Source organism: Oreochromis niloticus, linkage group LG11, assembly GCF_001858045.2.
Source record: "Oreochromis niloticus isolate F11D_XX linkage group LG11, O_niloticus_UMD_NMBU, whole genome shotgun sequence".
NCBI classification, from domain to species: domain Eukaryota; kingdom Metazoa; phylum Chordata; class Actinopteri; order Cichliformes; family Cichlidae; genus Oreochromis; species Oreochromis niloticus.
The window spans coordinates 19141348-19165235 of NC_031976.2; the positions used below are offsets into that span (position 1 = coordinate 19141348).

General features: G+C 40.4%; 1 protein-coding gene across 3 annotated transcripts; it reads right to left on the reverse strand.

Moving 5' to 3' along the window:
* On the reverse strand, positions 1–23869 carry mindy3 (MINDY lysine 48 deubiquitinase 3). Of its 3 annotated transcripts, none has more exons than XM_005472395.4 (16): positions 23749–23869; positions 22780–23107; positions 22373–22452; positions 21483–21543; positions 21134–21340; positions 20884–20935; positions 20080–20194; positions 19830–19903; positions 19603–19682; positions 19286–19356; positions 16911–16991; positions 8238–8310; positions 4690–4762; positions 2761–2848; positions 1805–1876; positions 1–905 (listed from the first exon to the last, which is right to left on the reverse strand). In XM_005472395.4, the coding sequence occupies exons 2-16, from the start codon at positions 22868–22870 to the stop codon at positions 756–758; spliced, it is 1368 nt and encodes a 455-aa protein (XP_005472452.1). In that variant the 5' UTR covers positions 22871–23107; positions 23749–23869; the 3' UTR covers positions 1–755. The 3 variants fall into 3 exon arrangements, with proteins under 3 accessions (XP_005472452.1, XP_005472453.1, XP_005472451.1); XM_005472396.2 differs by lacking the exon at positions 23749–23869 and adding an exon at positions 23611–23745 and having other exon boundaries at positions 19334–19356; XM_005472394.3 differs by lacking the exon at positions 23749–23869 and adding an exon at positions 23611–23745.
* Between the last annotated feature and the right edge of the window lie 19 nt (positions 23870–23888).

Sequence of the window (23888 nt, forward strand, 5' to 3'; positions counted from 1 at the left end):
TCAACAAAAAAATGTGTTTATTTCACAATTTTTGAGTGTTGGTAATAAATACATGAGCACATGTCCAACATCCAAGTGTAGTGCATGAAGCACTCACACAGAGCACCTAAACCAGCTCCGTCTTGGTTAAAACACTGAAAACCTCCTCTCATATCTCTGCGTCCGGGTTGGTCCCTTTTACGCTGTAAACTCTAAGCAGTCCGTCTCTGTGTTCTCTTATGTGGAAGGCTTTGGTAGGTTTTCCCTTGAACAGTCCTATAGCTGGGTTAACAGTAGTGTTTCACAGTCGACTGGCTCTACATGCGATTCAGCATTTGATTTAATGACATGCTCCAGTCGAATCAAACTAGTATGCTAACGGTCTACTACCAAGCTGTAGCAGAGGTGTCGGCACAGAGCAGACCTGTAAAAATAAACAGTCACTCTTTTTGTTTTAAATAATCACATCATAAACATCTTCAGTGTCAGTTACAAGCACTGGTGTACAGACAATAGCATGAAGTGTAGAGGTGAGTTTGTGTGGAATGTGAGAATGACAGAATGGATCTCTGGCTTTAATGTTTACTCCATGAACATGTATCGCTTGAGTGCATTTGTGTCTTTTTGTTGTTTTCCTTGTTCTCATTCATCTGTGTTGCATGTGTTTCAGTTTTGTAGCCTGCCGACCTTTTTGGGGTCATTGTGCAGAGAGGCGTGCTGTGACACAGTAGTGGTCCATCTGCATACATAGGACCACGCTGCTTGCTGTGTCAGTGCTAGTTTAACGATGGAGAACGATCGGTAGTCCACAAAAGCTCGATGTAGGGCCACTTGGTCTGTAGGCAGCGCTTCACTGGAGTGTCATCCGTCCGCACCATGGGGTCCTCAAAACCAAGCACCAAAGCAGTCCCCTCCACGTACTCGACCTGAGAGCGCACATAAATGCAGGTTAATACACAGCAAATATTCCCCCCACCCTAAAATCTCTTGAATGACCAATTAACCTAACCTCATGCATGTCTTTGGGCTGCGGGAAGAAGCCAGAGTACTTGGAAAGAGCCCTTACAGACATGGAAAATATGCAATCGCTACACAGAAAAGGCCCCTGTTGGGATTTGAACCAAAGACGTTCTTGTTGTGAGACGATGGTGCTAACAGCCCTAAATGCAAATCAGTGTACTTCAATTCTGACCGTTCCTCTGAGGGTGTCAGCAGAAGGGATACGAGTACACAGCAGTCTTACACAGAGACACAGGCACACAGTCAGCAGGTCTGTTATTCCCATTTGGAGCTATAGGAATGGAAATGCCATCACAACCTGCCTCTTATGTGAGTAGGTGTGCACTTTTGTGTGGGCACACAAGGTGCCATTCCTACAATTTCAGGTAGCGGTATGGGGGAAAAAAATGAGCAATTTTACACACCAGGAAACGTGACAGATGAAGAAACTGATATTTTTGACTGCCAGGTTTGTGCAAAGCCACCAATGACATCTGCTGATAATCATCCATCAAACTAATCCTGCTTAACAAGCCTGTGTTTGACCATTTATCACAGAAAGCCTGCTGACAGTGGCCTTCGTGTTGAAATGGCTTGGAGAAACGCGAGGCTAAGCCAGGGTTTTTTTGGATGGACGGACAGGCTATTAGGCTCGCAACAGCTACTGTTTATTTTGGAGTGGCCAGCTGCCACCAGCTGTGTGTATGTGTGCGCATGTATGTATGAATGATGACGGGAAAAGGAGCGGAGGTAATTGGGAGAGAGACAGAGAATATGAAAAGGGAACCAGTGCCATTAGTTACTGTGAAAACCCTGAGTGTCTTACCCTCTCTTTGTGGTTTGACTGTTTAAGACCATTGTAGTGGTAGACGGGAAATGAGTCTGGGATTCCTGAATCCTGAAAAACAGGCACAGAGTGAAGGGGGTGAAAAACATGCTGTGTTGTTGAAGACTCTGAGCAATCTTTTCTCACTGAGATGGAGGCAGAGACCCACAGAGGCAGAACCTTTGCCAGCTGAAAAGCAAAAGTCAAACAGTCACATCTCTGGCTGCAACCGAAGCTTAATGTGAAATCCCAGGTGCTAAACAGAAATGCGTGCGTAACTCCAAATGACCACAAAACAGCCTACGCTACAAAAAATGATCAAAACAATGACAGCGAGCCAAAACACTTCCCATGACTTTTCTGAAGGTGCAGAAAGCTAATTGGGTGTGTTTTTTGAGAGCGTGTCCAGCTTCTCGTGTTTATACGGTATATATGAAACTCTAACCCTCGCCCCAATCCCACGTGTGTCTGCATGTGTGTGTATGTGTCCAGTTGGCTAATGGTAGTATAATTTTTTTGCGGCTCGGGGCCATTCTTCTGGCGAGTCCCTAAAGCCCTGATCACTTTAACACAGTTCCCCTCTATCTCCCCCACCTCCCCGTCTTCCTCACTCGCTCGGCCCCATAAAAGCATCTTACCGCTCTTTCTTAAAACTTCTCGGCAAGCAGCATCATATGATGGTGAGCACACACAGGCACACATGCATTTCACATGAGACACCACAGGAATGTTATTGGCATAATGCTAAAGCGGCACTCTACATATTCTTTGAAAACAGACCTAAGTGTCACCCATATGTGTTTGGGCACAAGTCCTCCTCCATATGTTATACTATGATATGGATGGTATAACGGATGGAAGGCATTTATCATGCAGCATCTGTATTGTAGAAGTGGTAGTTGACCTCCATCTTCATGCACGCACACACACACACACACACACACATGCACACATACCTGATCAGGGAAAAACTCCAACAGGAATGGGCCCAGAAGAATTATGCCCAAGTTCTCTGGATCCAGCTTACTCTTAACCAGAGTCACACTGAGAAGGAGAAGAGATAAAAAAAAAAGAAAAAAAAGGGGAGTAAACATACAGTGAGCAGACGAAAACAGATTTACAGACAAAAACAGACCAAAATGCCCCAACAAAACAGATAAAAACAAGTTTCAGGAGAAAGGAACTATCAGCACAAAGGAAACAAGATTTGTGTATGAAAGCTGATCCAAATTTACAATCACCTCATCACTCAGCGTGGATTCATGATGCATGTTTTGGGAAAGCGCGTGCATATTTTCGTGAATACTGTGGTACAACTAAATATACCTCTGTCCAGACATTCCTATGTGTTAGATCAGTGTTATTATTATTCCACTGTGATAGAAAAAAAATCTGATCAGATTGCCCTTTTAAGGCAGTGAGGAGAAAAGTGAGGAGTACACGCAGACACAGAGGGAAAAGAACGATTATTTCTTCATCTGCCGATTTGTTACCAACGGTACATGCAGCAGGGGAGCACGCAGAGTAAGACTCAGTGTCACTGAGCAAACCTCTGAAATACTAACAGCTTCTAGCTGGCCTTTTGCACCTTTTGTACGGAGGAAAGAAGAACATGATGAGAGGAATCAATAAAAAGAAATAAAAATCCCACTATGAAAAAGTTGTTCTGTGTTGATGGGGCTCAGCAGGGTCAGTTGTTTCTGGTGGGTTATATCAGTAAATGCTGCATGACTTACATCACCTAAAAACTGACTGGACGTGAGATTAATCTGCACACACCGAGTATGCCACAGTAATTTCTTCTAAGATGATGTTTGTTTGTTTAGGAATTGCACAAAGACAGTAGATTAGCAAGACTGGTAATATTTGATTAAGATTATACCAAAGTATCAAAATGTAGACTACTTGAATTGATCGTCAGTGGATTTCTTGCACTGGATATGCTGGATTTGCTCAAAACACATTAAGGATGCAACAATGACATCTAAGTGCTTGTAGAAGGCAATAAGGAGACTCGTTTGTATTCTTCTCACCCTGTAATAATATTTGACCTCACTTTTTGGTTCCCATTATGCATCACAGCTGATTACTTAATTTCCAGACGTACAGAAAGTGAATTCACATATTCACCAAAACAGTCTATAAGTACATTTCTATTAGTACTTATAGAATCAAAATCAAATTATATAGAAATGTATCCATGTGTTTAAAATCTCAAGAAATAATAATTTGCCAAACATAACAAAAGTCTTAGAGCTGCCGGCTGTCATAGGTCACAGGATAGATGGAAACAAAAAACTTTCACTGCTCTCAATGACGATGTTTGCTTCCTAAAGTCTCAATACTGCTATTAAATACTGATGTAATCAAAATGCTATTTTTAACATAGGAATCCCGGTGAGATCTTGTTGTGTGGTAAGGAATGAGACTCTCCTGTTAGCACTGGGAGTCTCCCGTCAGTTTGCTGTGTTTTGTTGTGATGTATCAGCCATCTGGGGGTCTGTAGACCAGATTATTGGTCCGGTTACTTGGCAAATCCAGTGACTACAGCATTAAGGCTTACCGTTCCTCAGAGGAGAACGTGCTTCTGTTTGAAGCGGCACTTTAAAGTGTTTCCTCAATCTCTCAGTCTTTCTTCCTGCAGTTAACGATCTCCCCGTGAGCCTCAATTTCTGACTCTTTCTTCCCCAGCCTTTATAGCGGGCTCTCTCTGGTCTTGCTTTATAGCAGCCTGGTAGTGAAACATGAGCAAGGAGGTGCTGACCTGGCCTGCAAGTGACTTTGGAGGTAGAATCTAAGAAGCTCTACAGGTGCCACATGGAGACGGACACATACAGGCAAGCACGCACACACAAACATAAAGCCTTGAACATGCAAGCACTTACTATTCAGGCTCTGAGACAAGGTCAAGAGCTTTCATCACATCCTCCAGCAGAGACTCTGGGATGAAACCATTATCTACAGAGAGGGAGCGAGAGAAAGAGACATAAGGAAAGACTGGCTGACTTTAGACAAAACATAAGATACAAACTTTAATTAAAAACCAGGCAAAGCCTTCACCTACACACATGTGGCATAAGAACTATTTACATCACAGGCCCTGGGCAATGAACTCATCTGACACACATTTCATACAGACACCTTGTCTTTTCTCTCTGACCTACATTCCTTAAGCGTGATGATCGCTTTACCTGAGAGGAGAAGCTTTAAACACTAACATGTGTTTCTGTCCACTGCTGTCTGGCCGGGCAGTTTTATGTCATTTAAACATCAGCATGTGAGTCTGTGCGGTCTCTTGTTTAGATATACACATAAACCCCAAATGCGCCAAAGAACACTAACTGACAAGTGCGCTGCTAGTTCGCTCTCAAAAACTCAATCTCGTTCTATCAAGACGGAGAGATATTTTCTTAGAGTGGCAGCTGATGGTGTGACAGTGAGCAGAGAGGGCAGACAGCAGGGACAATGGCAAACAAATGTTAAAAAAAAAAGTGCAGTGGGTTATCGAGTTTGTAGTTCTTGTGAATCACTGTCGTGCGTGTGAATGTTTCTGGCGCCATTATTCCACAACACAAGGGGCTGTACTGACCGTACATGCGACACAGACAGATTTATGGTCCTGTTACGCAGCACTCATCTGTACAGTGCATTCTTCTTTCATGTGTGTATACGTATCCCTATAAGATTTTGGGTCCAACTACTGGAGCCCACGCATGTGTTTGTTTGAACAAGTGTTTGGGAGAAAAGACCATATGGCATGCAGAATGTCCTGGCAGATGATAGCAGAAGCGGATTTGACAACAAGCAAAGTGGTATTCTGTGCAACAGGAAGAGACAAATGAAGAACAAGGAAAGTGCAGACGATGGCTGTGTTTACATATTTGTTGTAAAAGCTGTTGGAGCCTGCGAGCTTGTTGTCAGCTGGTAGGATTTAATCATGCGTTAACATCACATCACACCACATTAAAGCTGCGCTATATCATATCGTCTACGTAAAAACGTGATAAAAACAAATGTAATTTGGAGATATAATTTCAGCAGCCAGCCACGTGTCAACATCCGATGACAATTTAACACCTGAAAAGGGAGCGACTTCAACAACCTCCAACAAAAGCACAATGCTTTGAAAAATATGCACGACAAGTGTTCCTGCCAAAAGCTAGAAACGACACTCGTTTCACCATTTGAGGCAAAAAACACTGTTGAGAACAACCAGGCTACAAAAGAGGAGACACTAGCAGCTGGTGATGCGAGACCCAGATGTAAACAAATGACTCCACCGAGCTTTGCTGGAGCACTCATTAGCTGCACGCCATATGACAGGAAGAGCAAACGGTGGATGGAAATTACTGATGCGGTCAGATAGTGGAAAAGCAGCGCTTTAAGCAGCTGGTTAAAATCCCTCAATCCAAGATTCAGGAGTCAATATCCCAGGTAGAAAATATTTTTATGTGACCACCTTGTGCAGCTCTTGAAGTATTACACGGGAAAGTTTTGTTATCGTTAAGTGTTAATCAGTTATTATATACTTTCCATTTAAAGTTTCCAGGTAAAATACGACCTAGGCTATTTTTGGGTTTATATATAATTTATGCTGCTGTAATACCACTGCACTATCGCGCTGGCACCTTCAAATCAGAAAGTGTGTCATCAATGACAGTTATTAATTATTGAAAAAAAACCCAAGAGGATAAAAATGCTGCCGCCTGCAAGCACTGATAGTACTTTTGTTTTCCTAGATCGTCATAAATATCTGGATATAATTTAGAGGTTTTAGTACCCACCCCTATACAAAATACAGAAAGACCTCGGCACATATCGTGAATAATGCAGCTTACAGCAATGAAGAACAGCACAGTTCCTTTGAAAATAGGAAAACATAAATATGTGTTATAACTGGTTCCCAGCTGCACACTTTAATAATAAAATAGTTCATGCTCACGTCCTGTGTACGGCTCCTGACATCTCTTTACTGCTCACTTCACTCTCTTATATTCAAGCAGAAGGAAAAACACTGCACAGCAGATGTTAACACTAAATGTTTCATTGCTTAGCGTCTCTCTTCTCCGAGTGAACATAAATATCTAACATTATAATCCTGAGGCTACGTGAATGAAAATTACACAGAAGATTTTCATTTCTACTGACATGACAAACTGCTGCCTCTGCTGTCATTGTCCCACACTCTGTGTCTTTCCTGTGGTCTTTTACACAGTGACTTGGAAGTGATAAGAAAGGAGGTTTAAGAAAATGAGGAAGACAGGGGGAAGAAGCAGGATGGTTGACTCAGCTGTTAGCTGAGCTGATCTCACTAACCTAAACAACAACAATGAAGATCAGAGGAGGGACATGGACCCTTGTTCTCTTTGCAGAAGAAAATAATGGTGATGAGAACAAAAAGGAAAGAAGTTATGACTGCATCTGCAAGCAGGGAGAAGGGAGGAAAAGACAGTTGGGACAGGATGTCTTTTTCTCAGTTTGTGTGTGTAGCTGTGTTAGTGAAAGTTTGGAATAACTAAAGTACAACCGTGTGCCAGGTTACATATAACTGGTTTATTAATAAGCAAATAAAGTACAGTGCTCAATCAAAACATGTGCACAGCTGGTGACAGACAGAAGATGAATAACATGTGGACTCTGTATATGAATCAAACTGAGGCACGCCAATCAATACTTAGTGTATTACTGTATCAATACTGGATAACAGCCTCAGAGCTGGTTCAGGTGTTCAGGGCAGGGAGCAGACCTCTTAAATTCAAGTCTGTGTTATTCTAAGTTTAGTATGTCAGGCATCGGCAGCAGTGCGCCCATAAACTCTTACATTTTGCAAACAGAGCTTATATAGCATGGAGAGAGCTAACAACAAAGGGTGAGCAGCCTGGATGCATTTCACTTTTACTGCTAGAACAAATTCTGTTAGTGTTTTTTTTTTGCACCGTTGTCTTTGATGGTGAAATCCTTTTTGGTTTCTCTCCTCCAGTTATTTTAGGTTTTTAAAAATGTATTTATTTTTTTTGGTCAAGTTTAGACTGTTGCTGCAAAGCTTTTTAAACTTCACCCATGTCTGGTCTGCGGATAGTGAAATAGACACATTCACAGACATGGTGAAACAGGGAGCAGAGGAAGCTGGGGAAGAAACTATTGCAAACACAGTTGAAAGTCTCTTGTGTTTTATCAAACTGCTCTCAAATGAAACAAGTGCAAATAAATTAGGCATTAAAAAACACTGAAAAGTTAAAAAAAAAATGCCCATTTTACTAATTTTCTTGGCCTTGTTCCTTAAGTAAAGCCTGATGCTGCCTTACATACAGAAGAGTCATGCAGAGTCTCTTCTTCTGTAGTGAGGACTACTAATTTAAAACTGGTATCAGTCAAAGCTTAAACAGAGGTATCAGTAGTACATCTCAAATACAAACACTTGATTTTCCGTTACCTTCAGGATCAAATGACTGGAAAACCCTCCTTGCCTGTTCTGATGGAGACTCTGGACCAACCAGTGACATCTCCTATTGGGAGACAGTAGGGACAAAGATACAAGACATTAAAGACAAGAACAAGTAAAAAACACGTGTGCATGAGAACGTGAAGAGGTTTAACCTTAAAGTGACCACACACATCCAATATTTGTATGCAGAGTGAGGAGAGAGAGATGATCATCTATATATCGCTATCTTTCTCTTTATCTATATCTCTACTAAGAGCAGATTTCAATTGGTCCTGCCCAAGTTGAGCAATACTAATGCACCAAACCCACTCTATATTCTAAACATGCAGCCAATACAGAGCACCACTCACAGCAGTAGGTTTGTGATTCACTGTTGGTACATTAAGCATGTATGTGTGGAACCTAAGGGGCCTGTGCAATCACCAGAGTTCATTAGGTTATTAACTGATTTGCTGATAAAGTTAGATGGCTTGTTTTCACTCCAAACACAGTGTCAGGAAATCAAGTCTTAAACATCTAGCTTGTGATTTATGACGAGCTCTGCAATGTTTGTATGTTGGTAAAGTTTGGAGAGAGCAACGCTGACAGGCACAGCAGATGCGAAGAGTTGTGTTTATCCGTCTATAAGTGGTTGATGCTTCGTACAGCGTGATTATGCGAAGCCTTCATTACTCTTTCTATACTGAGGAAGTTGGGAATAAAAAATAAAACCAAAAAAACCCACAACTTATCAGACTGTTAGACTCTGAAATTCTTCCTCCCACTCCATTCCACTTTCTGACTTTGTAATTGACATTTTGTTTTACTTCCCAAAACTAAAAATATGAAAGCATGAACTAAAATCTTCAGGGGTGATAAAGGTTTAGACCCCTTTTTTTTTTTGCACACAACTGAGTTCTAACAATAAAATCAGGAAAGTATTTTGACCCACAAGGAGAACATGACTGCAAGGTTTTCACCCATTTGGAGGTATAAACAGTTTTGCCTCTGGACGCTGTTGGATGATGTGTTTGAAAACCAAGTTTGTTTAAAACATACCAAACCCTTAATACAGCACTTTAACCCCAGAGGCCTGCGATAGATCTTGTTGCCCCCCCCCAAAAAAATTAAGAAACGCCCTGACTTATCTTATCTTGCATTTAGGTATTATTTGATATTTTCAAACTTGGTGTCAGATCTTGTCAAGATTGTACAGGTTTTACAGCCGAATAACCAAAGTGTCTGATAAGCAACACTGAAAGCAATCAGTGATAAGGAGAGCGAAGGTAAATGTTAAAGCGCCCTATAAATATTTTTCATGTGTAAACACTGAAAAGAGTTTAAGAAAAAAAAGGAAAAGAAGCTCAGAGGAGATGGAGGGAATATTTTTTAAGAGAAGAGACGATAAAGATGAAATACTTGTTCAAAACGTGAAGTCAAGAGTCGGAGGGTTCTCACTGTTCTTCCTTACAAGACTGTACTTATGACAATGAATCACTGGACAAACACATAATGTTTTGGGAGAGCAAATGAACCCTCCACATCTCCTTTAGCCAGCCTTTATTAAAGCTTGAGCCTCTGATCCACACAGGCTGCTTGGGTTTCACGGTCCACTTATTACTGTATTCGGGGCTTACTTAAGGAGAGAGGAGGCTTTTTTTTTGGGGGGGGGGGGGTGTCAGGGGGACACATCCAAGAAGAGATGACTCCCAGCTGCAGGCTCTTCAGATGCAAAGAAAAACAGTCACACCAGCAAACGTACGCTCACACACTTTTCTGTGACAGAGTATAGCAGAGGCCTGATGTGTTAACATTACAGGCTCCATAAATCTGACAGAAGATTTTTCATTAGTTAGATACGTCTATGCTTCACTTCCAAGACTGAACAATTCCCAGAGGAATAAAGTGCTGAAAAAGTTCAGAAGGAGTTGAACAAATGTCCGTATCATGAAACATGAACTGTTTTGATAAATATAATTACGCCTTATACCATAACTGAAAAAATAATCCTCATTTGAAAGACATGAGGCTTAATTAATTTAAGGCTACATATAGAGGTCGAATAAGCCTCGTGAACTGAGAGTCAGTTTGCCATGTTCACCTGATAATCTAACATTTACAGGTTGCGTTCCAACGAAGACACAAACACTACTAAGTGGTCATCAACACCCTAAACAAAACATATCATTATGGCCAACCATTACACACAGACACACACCAATATGAGCACAAGAAAGAGACTAATAAAGACAATGACTCATGTGAGCATCAAGACCATGCACAGGCACATAAAATGACAGCAAAGCCTACATGACTGTGTGTGCAATGATAGGTCTGCCTGGCCATCTTTGATCCGTGTTTTATTAGAGGCCTGGGGAAGACGCTGCTGAGTTGGAAAACATGTCATGGAGCTAACAAACTCTGCAGGGAAGTGTGTGCACGCATGTTGTGTGCCTCACAATTTCATTCCACTCAAACTAATTGAGTAACAGTTCATGGCAGTGTGTATGTGTGAGCTTCTATGCAAGAGGTAGTGTCAGTGCAACAAATAAATTGCATCCTGTGATGAAATTCATTTGGTACAGTGCTAATGCAGAGAACCAGTGCAATGATACACTGCAGCACCAAAGCCAGGTCTGAGATGCAAACGCTGCTTGTGAAGGAGCACATTCCAATCTCTGCAGTGCAACCTTTTCTGTGCAAACCCGTGACCTCAGTAAGGGAGCGAAAACAAGCTTCTCCAAAGGAACAAAGCAGTAACAACAGTCATGCAATCACAAGGACTTACATATACAATGTAATGTAGAACATTTGCTCCAAGTAAAACTGGAATACATTTATGGTCTTTGCCAAAAGTTTTTAAAAGACCGGAAAGGGGATCCGAGTAAGAATTCAGGAATGTGTGTTTGTCTTTCAATCAACCGTCCTTTTCAGCAAATGTCTTTTTATTAGATCAAGAGCAAAATTACAGATAGGAAGTAAAATTTGTAATTATGCGTGTCATTTTATGTAATTAACTCATGTTACACAGAGAGGAAGCCTTACTTTAGCCAACAAAATACTTGAGATCACAGACCTACTTGTGCAGTAGCTATTAAGATCACGATAGACGAACACAAATTATTTAGGTTTACCTGCAACCTTCGATTTCATGTAACAGGTGATGATGTGCTTATTCTTTTCAGATGAAAATACTAAAAATAAAAAAAAAAAGGCATGAAAGCAAACACACAGCAACTGATGCAAGAAAAGACCCCAAGAACAAACATTAAACTGGATGAAGGAGCAGTGTTTTGTGTACTATTGTTATCTGAGGAGCACAACCCAATTTTAGGAAGTAATGCCTACAGCACTGTTGGATTTTGCGATTGCCACCTCCCTACCCAATGCTGTAAGAGTATGAAAAATGAGTGCATCTCTAATGAGATCAACCATAAACAATCTAATTTTGTGTTTTACCAACACAGTTTAAAAAAATGAATAATAATAATTTTTCCTCCCTAGCTTAAGAACCTCTCTGGCTCTTTACATTTTTCCCCCCAACCTGGACCAACCCTTTGCCTGTTAATCTTCAATACAGCCCAAAATTTACTGCAGCATGTTAGATAAAGTACAATGCTCGGCTGATCTTTATTATTTGAGTCATGTTAAAGAAATGTTTGCTGACTACCTTCTTCAACGTCACCTCTATCCATCTGCTCTCATGCTGCACTGTGCTCACCAGGCTGAGAGGCTCTCTTAGGTTGACGTCTCATGCCCTTCCTTCTTCCCCTTTCATTCTTTCTCCCAGCCCAGCTCGCCCCCCTTCACTTAGCTTTTTCTGTGCTAAATAGGTACTCCAGTTTTGGAGTATTTCCTCCCCTCCCTCCCTTAACTTTTGTTCCATTTTCTTTCCACCTTTCAGCCTTTATCTCCACATGCATGTAGCTACTTCAGGTAAGACAGGTAGACATAGCACTTTACTAGAATTACTCTCTCTTTCTCACCGGTCCATCCAAAGAGCTATTGTGTGTGCTGAGAGGCTTTGAGTGGCCATAGAGTGCGTCTGTAGAGATCAGTTTCAAAACAACAAAGCAGAGGTCTTGGGCAGTGTCTCCCATCTTGTTCCTAGCAGGTAACGACAGACTCACTACATGACAGGCTGAGAAGAGAGTCTGTGAGTGAGGGCTTGTTATGTAGAGTGTATGTGTCTCTTTAGTTCACCTTAACTAGCCTGCGTGATCACGAGTACAGAGAAGAACAGAAGCTCCGTGTCTCTCTTGCTACATAATGAGTGAGTGCAGTTTCAGGTGTGACAAAGCAGACTAAGCAGTGATTTATGAAACTGTCTTGGATGGGCAAAAACGTGTCTCACCAGAAAAGAAAGGAGACACCAGAGAATAGTTATACAGCGCAATGATGCGTCTTATAACAAAGAGCAGCACCTGAGGGAAAAGGAAGAATAATGCACACATACAGTGACAAAGACAGACTTTTATCCTACTACAAAGACCTTTGGTCTGACCTGTCACAGATTATTAATGACTGTTAATGTACACCGCTTTGTTAGTTTGTGTTTGCGTGTGGCCCGCGCCCACTGATCATATGGAGACCAGAAATTAATCGTGGATGACCAAACAAATTTCATAAAGGCCCCGCAGATTATTTTCCTGTTGTCGTTTTAAATATTAATTCTTTAAGAACACAATACATCTGTCGTTTTGCATACATGTGCTGATTGAGTAATGAACAGGGGGATTCATTATTTACTTTATTGCATCAAACCTTCCCACATTGAGTTCAGAATATTATGTTATAAATTACACTGAAGAAGACTGTGGGCTGCAGACAACATATTTTAAAACAGATGGCAAATGCACCTTGAGTTTGGAATACTTTGTGTTGAAGATTTCAGCCATATTCCAGTAGCAGTAAGACACCAATGAATTAAAGCTAACTGTGTCTGCACACAACTTCTTCCTCCTTACCAGTCCCTGAAAGACATCCTCTGTCTTTGCAGACAGAAGCTGGAGTCTTATGGGACACAGAGCGCCATAGCGGCTGCTCGCTCTCCTAGTAAATCACTGACCCAGAGCACAACTACTGTACACACATGCACACACATAACTCCCCGGAGAAGCGCAGATACAGCCTGTGAACCTCATCACTCAGTGAGGGCAGAGTAAAGAGCGATGAGAAATGTCACAGGGGGGCTACCCCCACCTCCTTTCCTGAGTGACCACCACACTGCTCTTTAAAGTGCATCCTTCCTTTCTACTTCCTTTCCTCCTCTTTCCTTCCCATGAGGGACCAACAATCTGAAGAGGCTGGCTAAGGTGCGCTGGGGAATCCTTCACTTGGGCAACAGACCAAGCGTCAGCTACTTCAAAGAAAGAAGGAAAAGGAAGGATGGAAGAATCTTTTTTGTTTTTTAAAAAACATACTATACGATACGTCTCATCTGTCACCCATCCCTCCACTCCTTTGCTTTCTGTCTTTTTTCCGTTCTCTCTTTTTTCTGGCGTCTCAAAAAACTCTCGTCCAGAAACAGATCCCATTACATGCCATTATACACACGCAGACTCTCTCTCTTTCACATGCACACACACATTAATACAACTGAGAACAGAGTGCGGGAGGTATTGTGGGTACAGATCAAAATTGGCAGGATGGTCTTTGTGTAGGCAGATTAGATAAAACAACAACAAAAAAACCCACTAATGGCATTAAGCTGATGGCCTGAAAGCCACAGTCACACTGACAACCACTCAGGGGAATACACACCCGTCCCCAGTGACAGAAAGAAGGAGCCACTGACACATCAGAGGCGGGGATCAGGTTTTCTGTTTTTGTGGCGATGGTTCTATATCGGAGCTAAAAGCTACATAACCAGGCATGTGTATTTTTGTACCATAAAGCCCAGAAAAGTATTCTCGAAACACAGATTCACTTCACAGTAGGACAAGGTCACACTGAATGAGGCCCCGCATCTGCCTTCCTGACCTCGAGCTCAAAGTTGTAGAGCTCATTACTGTTGGCATAGTGTACAACTAGCCATGTGGATCAGTACATATGCATACATGAATGAGTGTGTTTCAAGTGTCCAGAGGTACAAATACATCCAGATGAGAACATGGGAATCATATTTCCTTCAAGAAGCCATCCACCTAAAGCAACACACACACAACTAATGCTAATCAGGATTAGGTTTCCTGTGCTCTGGAATGTGTGTGCATATGCGAATATGTCACTAGTTCTGGGGGAATTGTAGAAATTGATAAGTCATCTGTTCACGCATGACGACTTTAGGTCATAGCTGAGGCAAAATACCATCCACTCACATAGTGGGCATGAGATTATTCCCGTAACTGAGCTTTTAATCAATGATATATTAGCAGGGTAGCGTTATGATGGAGATGATTACTTGGGAATTTTTTCCCCCCCTCTGGTGCAATTTTCACAACAGCAGAGATAATCGATTTGCTACAACTGAAACTTCCAGCTTTAATTCACAAGCTAAAGCAGCATATTAAATTACACGTTAACTAATGGAGAAGGCTTGTTTGAGTGTATAACTCGGATGCAAATGCACACAAGTAAAAATGGGACAGTAATTCATTCATACTCCCAAAAGCCAAAGATTTTTTTCCTCCCCTCAGATTTCCAACAACATGTTTGGCCACAATTAGAGCCCCTCTGGTATATCAAGGCTGAATCAGTATAGTCTGTTACAGAACACAAACCTCCAGAGCGCCTCAACTTGTAAAGGAATCTCACACAGTGCTACAATAATATACTAGTGCATCTCATCTTCCTCTTTACAATGTTCCATAGGTTCTCATTTGGGTACAGGTCAGCTGATTTGGCTGGCCAATCACAGACAATAATAACATGGTCAGCAGCATGGTAGTAGTTTTGGGACTGTGGCCAGGTGCCAAGTCCTGCTGGAAAAGGAAATTGACATCTTTATAAGAATTGTCAGCCAATGGAAGCATAAAGTGCTCTAAAATCTCCTGGCAGTTGGCTGTGTTGACTTGGATTTGATAAAAAAAAGAAAAGCAACAACTGTCAACATCAGCCGACGTCATAGCCCCCCCCCCCAAAATACATCACAGACTTCAGACACCTCACACTGGACTTCAAACATCTTGAGTTCTGTAGTTCTGTGCCTCGCCACTGTTCCTTCAGACTCCAGGACCTTGATTTTCAAATGAAAAGCAAAATGTGCTTTCATCTAAAAAGAGAACTTTGAACCACTGTGCAGTTTTTTCCAGTTTTATTTCTCTTTAAACCTGGTAAGACGCTTCTGATACTGCGTCTGAGCGGTTTAATATTAGGAATATGACAGTTGCAGCTCCTTTCCTGAAGAGATCGACCTCAGTCAGCTCTTTGTGGAGCTCTCACCAGTTCTTGAATGGACTTTTCTTGACAAGGTTACAGTACACCTTTTCCTACCATGCTTTTCCCTTGTAGTCGGCTTTGTAACAACTTGCTTTGAAACGTGACTCTTAAAACAGCCAGCCTTTTCAGCAATGACCTTCTGTGCCTTACTGTCCTTAGGAGGGTGTTGATAATCGTCATCTGAACAGCTGTCAAGTAACCAGTCTTCTCTGAGAGATACAGAGCTTTTATACTCCTTGATTGGCAATTTGCTCAAACTTAAAATACTCTAATAATCTGGGATACTGGACTTCAGATATCAGACAATTTTACATGCAATTAATGTAGAATATACTGTATATAGAATATAAGTCACTATTTTTTAACCAAACAACCAAAAATATATTTTTATAATATTCTAATTATTTGAGATACAAGAGTATGTGGGAGTGCATTTACATCTGGAATTTTTAACATTAAAATAACTATTATTTCCCAACTACTAACAAAACAGACACTGGGTTAAATACTTAGACCAACATTCTTTGTGTTGTTTGGGGCAAAGTTTTATCTCAGTATCTTGTTTTTAACGTCTATTCGGATTACTTTGGTATCTTGGCTCACAGTAAAAATCTCATACCAAGCCGCTGCCAACAATCAGTTGTGTTCCATTTGCTTATGACATTTCTTGAAATGCAATGGAAAAAAATTGTACATGCACTGGGAGCTATTTCTGATTGTTGTTTCAGAGGCTTTACAGCTCTCGTGACAACGCTGTATTAAAAAAAAAAACGTGTGCCAGAAGAGAAAAATCTGTGATCCATACTGATGGATTTAACCTGACAGTGAAGGTGGTTAGAAGTGTAGACTCTTGCTGGAGCACAAATTCAGCAGTTTGCATGCTTGCAATACTTTAAAATAAACCACACGTTGTTTAGTTGATCACAGATGGTTGATAAATTAAAACTTTGTGTGTTTGTGTTTGAGAAGTGAGAACGAGCGAGAATGAAGACCATGTCTGTGTGTCAGTATTTGTTAAGTTCCTCTTTGGGAACTGAGCATTTTCCCCCCCATACTAGTTAGGTGAAAAGCCAAGAAAGAGCACCGACCATATATGACTATCTCCTGTGCTCATTTTTCTCCCCCCTCCCTCTCTGCCTCTGGTTTTTCCCCCACATTGATATCTGACCTGCACTATTTTAAAGCACCTTCCATATTCTGGTTTTTCTTACCTGCTGAGAACACTGGCTTATGTTACACATTGTATGTCTCTGTGTGTGAATTATATGCTACCTCTCCAATGGATGTGTGTATTGAACTTGCCTTGGTGAAAAATACAGAGAGGTGAGTTTCACTGCCAAGGATCCAAATAGGGAACTTTGGAGACTTGAGGAATGCCCCGACCTGCAACACACAGACACACACACACACGCACAGAGAAAAGGAATGCATAACCTATGAGTGTCTATTTCAGTAAATTTCATCATGAATCAGTAATCGCTTGAAATGTAACATGCAGATTCTCCATTCAACATTAATATTTAAATAACAGTGGCATGTTATTTCTCTAAACCCTTGACAATAATATGCATAATGAAATGCTGTAAAATGACAATGATAACTTAAACCGCCATGAATAGCATATAAATGAGCTGCTTTGTAAGGTCGATCTTAAGAGCTCTTTAGTTACTTTGGCAACCATCTACTTGCCATTAACCTATTACAGCTGCTTACTTACTTTACCTGTTTACAGGCTTCATATCTCAACTTCAGCTATTTTTGGCTTGCTTATATTGATAAATGAGCATTCCTGTTTTTCAAGCCAGCTGAATTATTTTGTGGTACAAGCATTTTTATACCTTTTTGTTGTGATCTGTTTTGAATAAATCAGCGTTTCAGTACACGTGTTCCAAGAATAACTGCTCCTTCCAAACATATTTTCACATGGGAGTACAAACTTTGGTCTATGGTTCACAGTTGGAAATGTCAGAATTACAACTAACAACAAGTGTTTGTGTCTTTATTTGTATTTGTATTTATAGTCCTCCTTTCAGTTTACACAATGGGCGTCCATCTTTATTTGCATTCAAGCTTTCTTGAGCAAACACGAATCCTCTGCAAGCTCACAAACAACCACCACTGGAGAATTTGTTTATACTTTTAAATTATGCTTTGTGAACCTACAGAAAAAAGTTGGCAAGCTGTGTAAAACGTAAATGAAAAAACTGAATGATTTGAATCCATTTCAACTCCACAGCTAATTCAAAACATCTTTAATGCTGAAACTGTAGAAAACTGTAGTGGTTTTTGAAAAACAGAATTGGGACAGCAGCTTTAAAACACTGGAAAAGTTGGGCAATACTAGACAATCACTTTGTGGAGAATTTTATAACTGATTAGATTAACTGGAAACAGTCAGGATGATGGCTGAATATAAAAAGAGCAGCCCAGAGATGCTGAATCTTTCAGAAGCAAAGATGTGGAAGGCATCATCATTTGTTGAGAGACCATATGGTCATAATGTTAAATAATTCAAGAGTGTTTCCAAACATAAAATACCAAAGACTCGGGGCATTTCATCATCTACAGTTCGTACTACGGCCAAAAGATTCAGAGAATCTGGAAAAATATCTGTACACAAAGGACAAGCCAGAAAACTAACATTTTAGGGCAAAAAGATCACTATTATTATAAATGGACAGACTATTGCTGGTAAACACAATTTGCGGCTGTATCCTCAAATGCAAATTAAAACTCAACTATGCAACCAGAGAAAAACAAACATCCTGACAAATCCACATTTAAAATTCTTTTTGGAAAACTTGGACATTGTCTCCTCTGAGGAACAAATGAACTGGACTGCCTGGCTTGTTATCAGCATGAATTCAAAATTCAGCATCCATGATGGTATGACATTATGTGTTTGCATTGGTGCATAAAGTGAGGGCATCTCAACTTAATTCAAATGCATTTAAAGCACAAAAAACTGAATAGATAAAAATAATAAGGGGAATAGATAAGAATGTGGTAAACATAGGAGCACAGGAGACACAATGGGCAAATCAGACACTCAAATGCCAATTAGTACAAATAAGCTTTGACTCAATGAAGGAACAGATTCGACTGTGAGGGGAATGCTGTTCCACAGTTTGGGGGCAAACACAGTGAATGCATGACCTCTCCCAAGTTTAAATCTAGAGTGCAGGACAGTCAGAAGCATCCGATCGATTGAGCAGAGGGACCTGGAAGCAGCGTATGGATGTAAGAGGTGGGACATGTAATAATGAATCAGACCATGAAGGGCCTTGTAAACAAACAGAGACTTGCACATCGGGCAAATAATCATTATTTCTTAGCAACATATGCAGGAATCAGTGCTAAACTTGCTAACCTAAAAATGTCAAATGCATTTTCAAGAAAGACCTTGCTTGCTTCACTAAGACAATGCTAAACCACACTTTGGACGCATTACAAAAGCATGGCTCTCTAGCGCCCCTGCAGGCCAATCTGCTGCCGAGCTGATATTTTTCAAAAGCCAATACAATTTCTAGGCTTCAAAATCTGATGTTTACATAGTCAAATTACATGTAACTACTACCACATGTAAGCTTCATTTGATTTTAAAATGATGTGTGTTTTGTGACATTTTAGAGAGCTTCCCAAGCTTTGTGAAAATTTAAGCGTATCTGTGTCTGTACCTTGCAGTAGCGTAGTGATTCCATTAGTGTGAGAAAACCAACACATGCCTGTTTATGAATTCCCTGTAGTTCTGCAAGACAGGAATGGGGGGAAAAAACAACAACAACAACAAAATAAGAATTCCAATGATGTCAAACTGGTATTCATTTTTAGTTTTGTGCAGTGCTGTGAGGTTTAAGAGTTATGACAGTCTGGTGACCAGAGTTTAAATCTTAGACCACAAATGACTCTTGTGACTCTCATATGTGTAGATGTTTCTTTTGTGTGGATTTGGTGTCTTTAAGGAGCTCCATGCAATGCTTAATTGAAGTCTTACTCATTCCAGAGCACTCCCTGTCTCCATCCCAGACATTAGAGACAGCATGACCAGTTATAAGAAGGTTCACCAGGCTTTGACTGCAAAAGAGGGGAAAAGACACATCAAGAGGGTGAAAAAAAAAAAACAAAAGTTCCAAATAAAATGTAAGATATCTACCGCTTCTAGAAATTGTCATGTGACTATATAAGGATATGGAAACAACAGGTGAAGATTTGCTTCACTACCTTCCATGGCCATGTACAGGATCTATGAGAGGCTCCATTGTGTCCTGGATCTCATTCCTTATATTTTCTATGCCCTGCACAAACAGAACCAGAGGAAATTAATGTATTTAATTTTTGGTTAAATTGATGAATGACGATGATTTAATGCAAAAATCAAAGTCTTAAATTGAGCAGCAGTTTCATTCACATCATAATTATTTCAGTATTGCATTTTTCTAACCATCTCTGTCTCGTGCTTTCATTTCTTTACCTTAGTGAGGATGACAGAGTAGAGGAAAAGCAAGACTCCACAGCACCCCCTCCAGGTGTGGTAGAGAGACAGCACCTCCTCTCTGAGATCGGCCACTGACATGACAGTCCGTTTGCTGCAGGAGGGAAACAAACACTAGAATGATGTATGAAACACTCAAAAGACAAATGTGCTGGGCTTCAGGAGGTGTCAATATGACAAATGCACTAACTGAGTTTGTGATGCCCAGATGCCCTTTCACAACAGGGCAGGTATCAAATAAATGAGAGGGTGAAGAATAATCTGATCTTTTGTTTGGAGCCACTTCCCTCTTTTGCTCAACCTTGGAAAGCTTGCTAGTGAAGCTATTCGTCTTGGTTTGCGTGCACTTCCTCACAGTGAGTCAGCACTGCTTTTTGCTGACTAATGTCTCAACTGCCAGTGCGCTATTTGATGAAATTTCAATATTTGTCTGGCAAACACACCACTGCAGTCATTTGGCTTGTGTTTGTGTGGCAGACAGTGTGTGAGAAAGGTAGTTCTTTTTTATTAGGCAATCGGTGAAAATGCTGAATCAGCAAATTGTGAGCAGTGAGTGAGTGAAAAAGGTAACACAGATGTGAAAGCCTATTCTTGCAGACTTAGATGAATCTAGTTGAAATGTGCTGTTCTCTAGTACAGTAATGCATATTGACAACTGTCCCACCATGACTTACAAAGTCCAAATCCCTCCAGAATACAAACAGTGATTACTTAATATCAGGATTTTATGGGTATTAAAGAAGCAAATTGTTATATGTGGACAGAATATTTACTGTCACTTACTGGAGAACACTGTGAAATTGCTCACAGCCAAGCTCCTCAGCAGCCAAAGCAGCTAGGCACAATAAAACACACAGAAACCGTAGCATTAGAGCATGTCACATCGAAATACTGGATCAAGTAATTAGTCATTAAAAATTTCTATTTAACAATTAAATATTAAGACAAGTCTTCATTTAAACAGTAAAAATACTTCTGCAGTTTCATTTTCAACGTGCATCTTTTATGGAAATGTGACAGACGTAGGACTCACTGGGTTGCTGTTCCTGTGGTGGCTGACTGCTTGCTGGCTCTGGCATCTCCTGTGTTTGCGACTGTGCCTGTGTGATCGTTTGTGTGCTAGTGTGTGGGCTCTGTCCTTTGGCCCAGGTCACCAGGCAGAACCCCGTGGAGGTGCTGGAGCAGACAGACTCCAGGATTTCGCTTAGCGTCGAACAAAGTGCCATTTTCTGCTCCTCCTCTAACATACACAAACATAAAACGTGCTTTTTTTAAAAAAAAACAAAAAAACAAACAAAAAAAAACCATGCCGACTACATAAAATTAAGAGCACAGGCAATTCAATGAATGAGTTTGTTTTTTGTTTTAATTTAAGAAATTACCTGACATTTGTCTCCAGTTGGAACTTTCTCTGTTAAAGAGGACATTTTTTAGGAGGAAAGCCTGCAAAGAAACAAAGTCTGTAACCAAATTTGCAAGAAATATTGCATGGTGCAATGTGCTTTATCTCTTAGACATTGTTTGTCCACAATCAGCAATCACAGACTAACAAAAACTGATATTTACTTCATTTTATACAAGTAACCATTTTTATGGGGTCGCCAGTTATACAAATCTAATTTTTGATCAAAACAAGATGGTCAAGATTAGATTTTTCACAATGTTTGTCTCACTTTGTCTTCTTTTATAAATCCAGTGTACTTTTTTTCCCCTCGTGATGGGATCTATTATACGTTTCCTTAATGGTGGATGTTTACATAAAACAAGGAATATGTTTCAAAATGTGAGGTCAGCACATGTGCACATAATACCTCTTAGCTAAACGTTCAGGTACTCTAAAGTGAGCCATGCATGTCTGGCTGTGAGTAGCCCTACCCACTGTTAAATAAGACCATTTTTTTATAAGGAGCAGCTAAAACAGAACATTGTGTTCAAGGGAGGGTAAAAGTAGCTAAAAAATGTTTTATAGAATGTGGATGAACTGAAGAGCTACACTACAGCCCAATGTAAGATAAAATACAATTATTTTAAACTTTAAGACCAAGACCACAAGCATGGAACTGGAAATGAGCATAACACATCTCCTTTAAAGCAGAAAACCTTGTTGTCAGGCTGTGGCATATTTAGTTCAGTTTGCATTTATTATAATCTCAATTTTAACCAAAATAATTGCATAAATTATTTTCTTTCCAAGCTCCTTAGTCTAATTGCATAAAGATATTTTATCATAAATGAGCAGGACAAATTGTCAGAAGGCTGAATACGATCTTACCTGGACAGGTGCTATTACAGCACAGGGTCCTCCTTCAAACTGCTCCAGTGCTGTGAGCTCACTTTCACTAAAAACAAATCCTGTCATAAACAGCAAAAAGATTTTGTGTCGATAACAACTTAAAAAAACCAAAACAAACAAACAAATGGATATCCAGCTGAAGACCTGAGGGCCACAGACCAAAATCAGGGCGTAAACCGCAACATGCAGGTAAGTATTTATACTTTCATTTTCAGTATTTTACATTTTAACTTTGTTTCAGCTAGAATTTCACACAAAATCACTGCTCGCTGTCTTTTGGTCTTAAAGTCTGGATACAGTGGATTATTGCTTCATACCCCTTTTGGGGGAAATTAGTTTAAACTCTTATCAACATACTGACAACATACTGAGAAAAAGTATCATACCTTGGGCCCATCTACGGAAAATAGAGACAGACACTCCACTGGAGGGTCTCCCCCAAACCAAATCCACCACATCTTTATTTAACTCTGACATGTTAGCTTTCAGTGTTGGATGATCCGAAGTCAGTCCCTCTTCAGTCCAACAGCCAGGTGGAGAAAAGATAGGCCTGTTTACACCAACTTGCGCTTTCCTCTTGTTGCTGACAGTTTACTTCTCCAGGCAGGTCGAAACCTGTGGCATTGGCCACAAGCTGCCTGTGCACGACAGCCTGACTACAAGTACTGACAGCACACTGGCGGGTAGGAATGACATCAACGTAACCACAGCAGCCTACCAAGTGATAGAACAGAAACCATGCAGTTTATGAGAAAAAAACATATTCATGTTTCGGTCTGTGGGGGAAAATGTCCATTAGGAAGTGCAGATTACTTTCATATCCACGATGACAGTCGCCCGATTTAAGACCAACTAGTTTTTTACTTTGGTAAATGAATACTAATTTATACTTCCCGGGGTTATAAACCAGCTAAACATCTACCAGTTACATTAACGCTAATTTAAGAATCGTTTATTAAAAACTGATAACTAGATAACAATTTGCTTATTTGTGGCGACGTTGTTACCTTGCAAGACATTTGAGAAAATAATGCACCAAATTTTGATCTTAACAACCGAGTTAGTTTGGTATTGTCAACAGTTAGCATTAGCATCACTACTAGCAGCTAATCTTTCATTGCTTTGTCATTCATTTACTTTGCACATTCAAACGACGGCTAGAATCGTTACATGAACTCCCAGGTTTTCGATAGGTTTATATTAAAGGCCTTAATTACCTTAATACACAGTCCGATAATGGTATTCTGTATTGATGAAATTTTCTGGTAGCAATTTCACCGTCAACCGCGTCTCTGTCATTCGTTTATTTACAACGGAATTGTGTGAAAAAAGAGAAAGGCGTACAATTGACGTACTTGCTCATTGGTTGAAATCCAGAAAGTTCCAGATGCGTCAAGGGCTGCGGCGTCAGCGCGTTGCCTCAGTAGTCTACAGACTTGTCAATCATATTAAAGAACCCCGCCCATAAATGGAAAGTCGTCTAACTGAACTAAAG

Bases quoted from the DNA above. Each gene is read 5' to 3' on its own strand.
- mindy3 (XM_005472395.4), bottom strand. From the start codon at position 22,870: ATGTCAGAGTTAAATAAAGATGTGGTGGATTTGGTTTGGGGGAGACCC. The intron at 21,341-21,482 runs GTAATTTCTTAA...TGTGTATGTTAG, and splicing joins CAACTGGAGACAAATGTCAG to AGGAGGAGCAGAAAATGGCA. The intron at 19,357-19,602 runs GTAAGACTTCAA...CCTGTCTTGCAG, and splicing joins CAGGGAGTGCTCTGGAATGA to AACTACAGGGAATTCATAAA.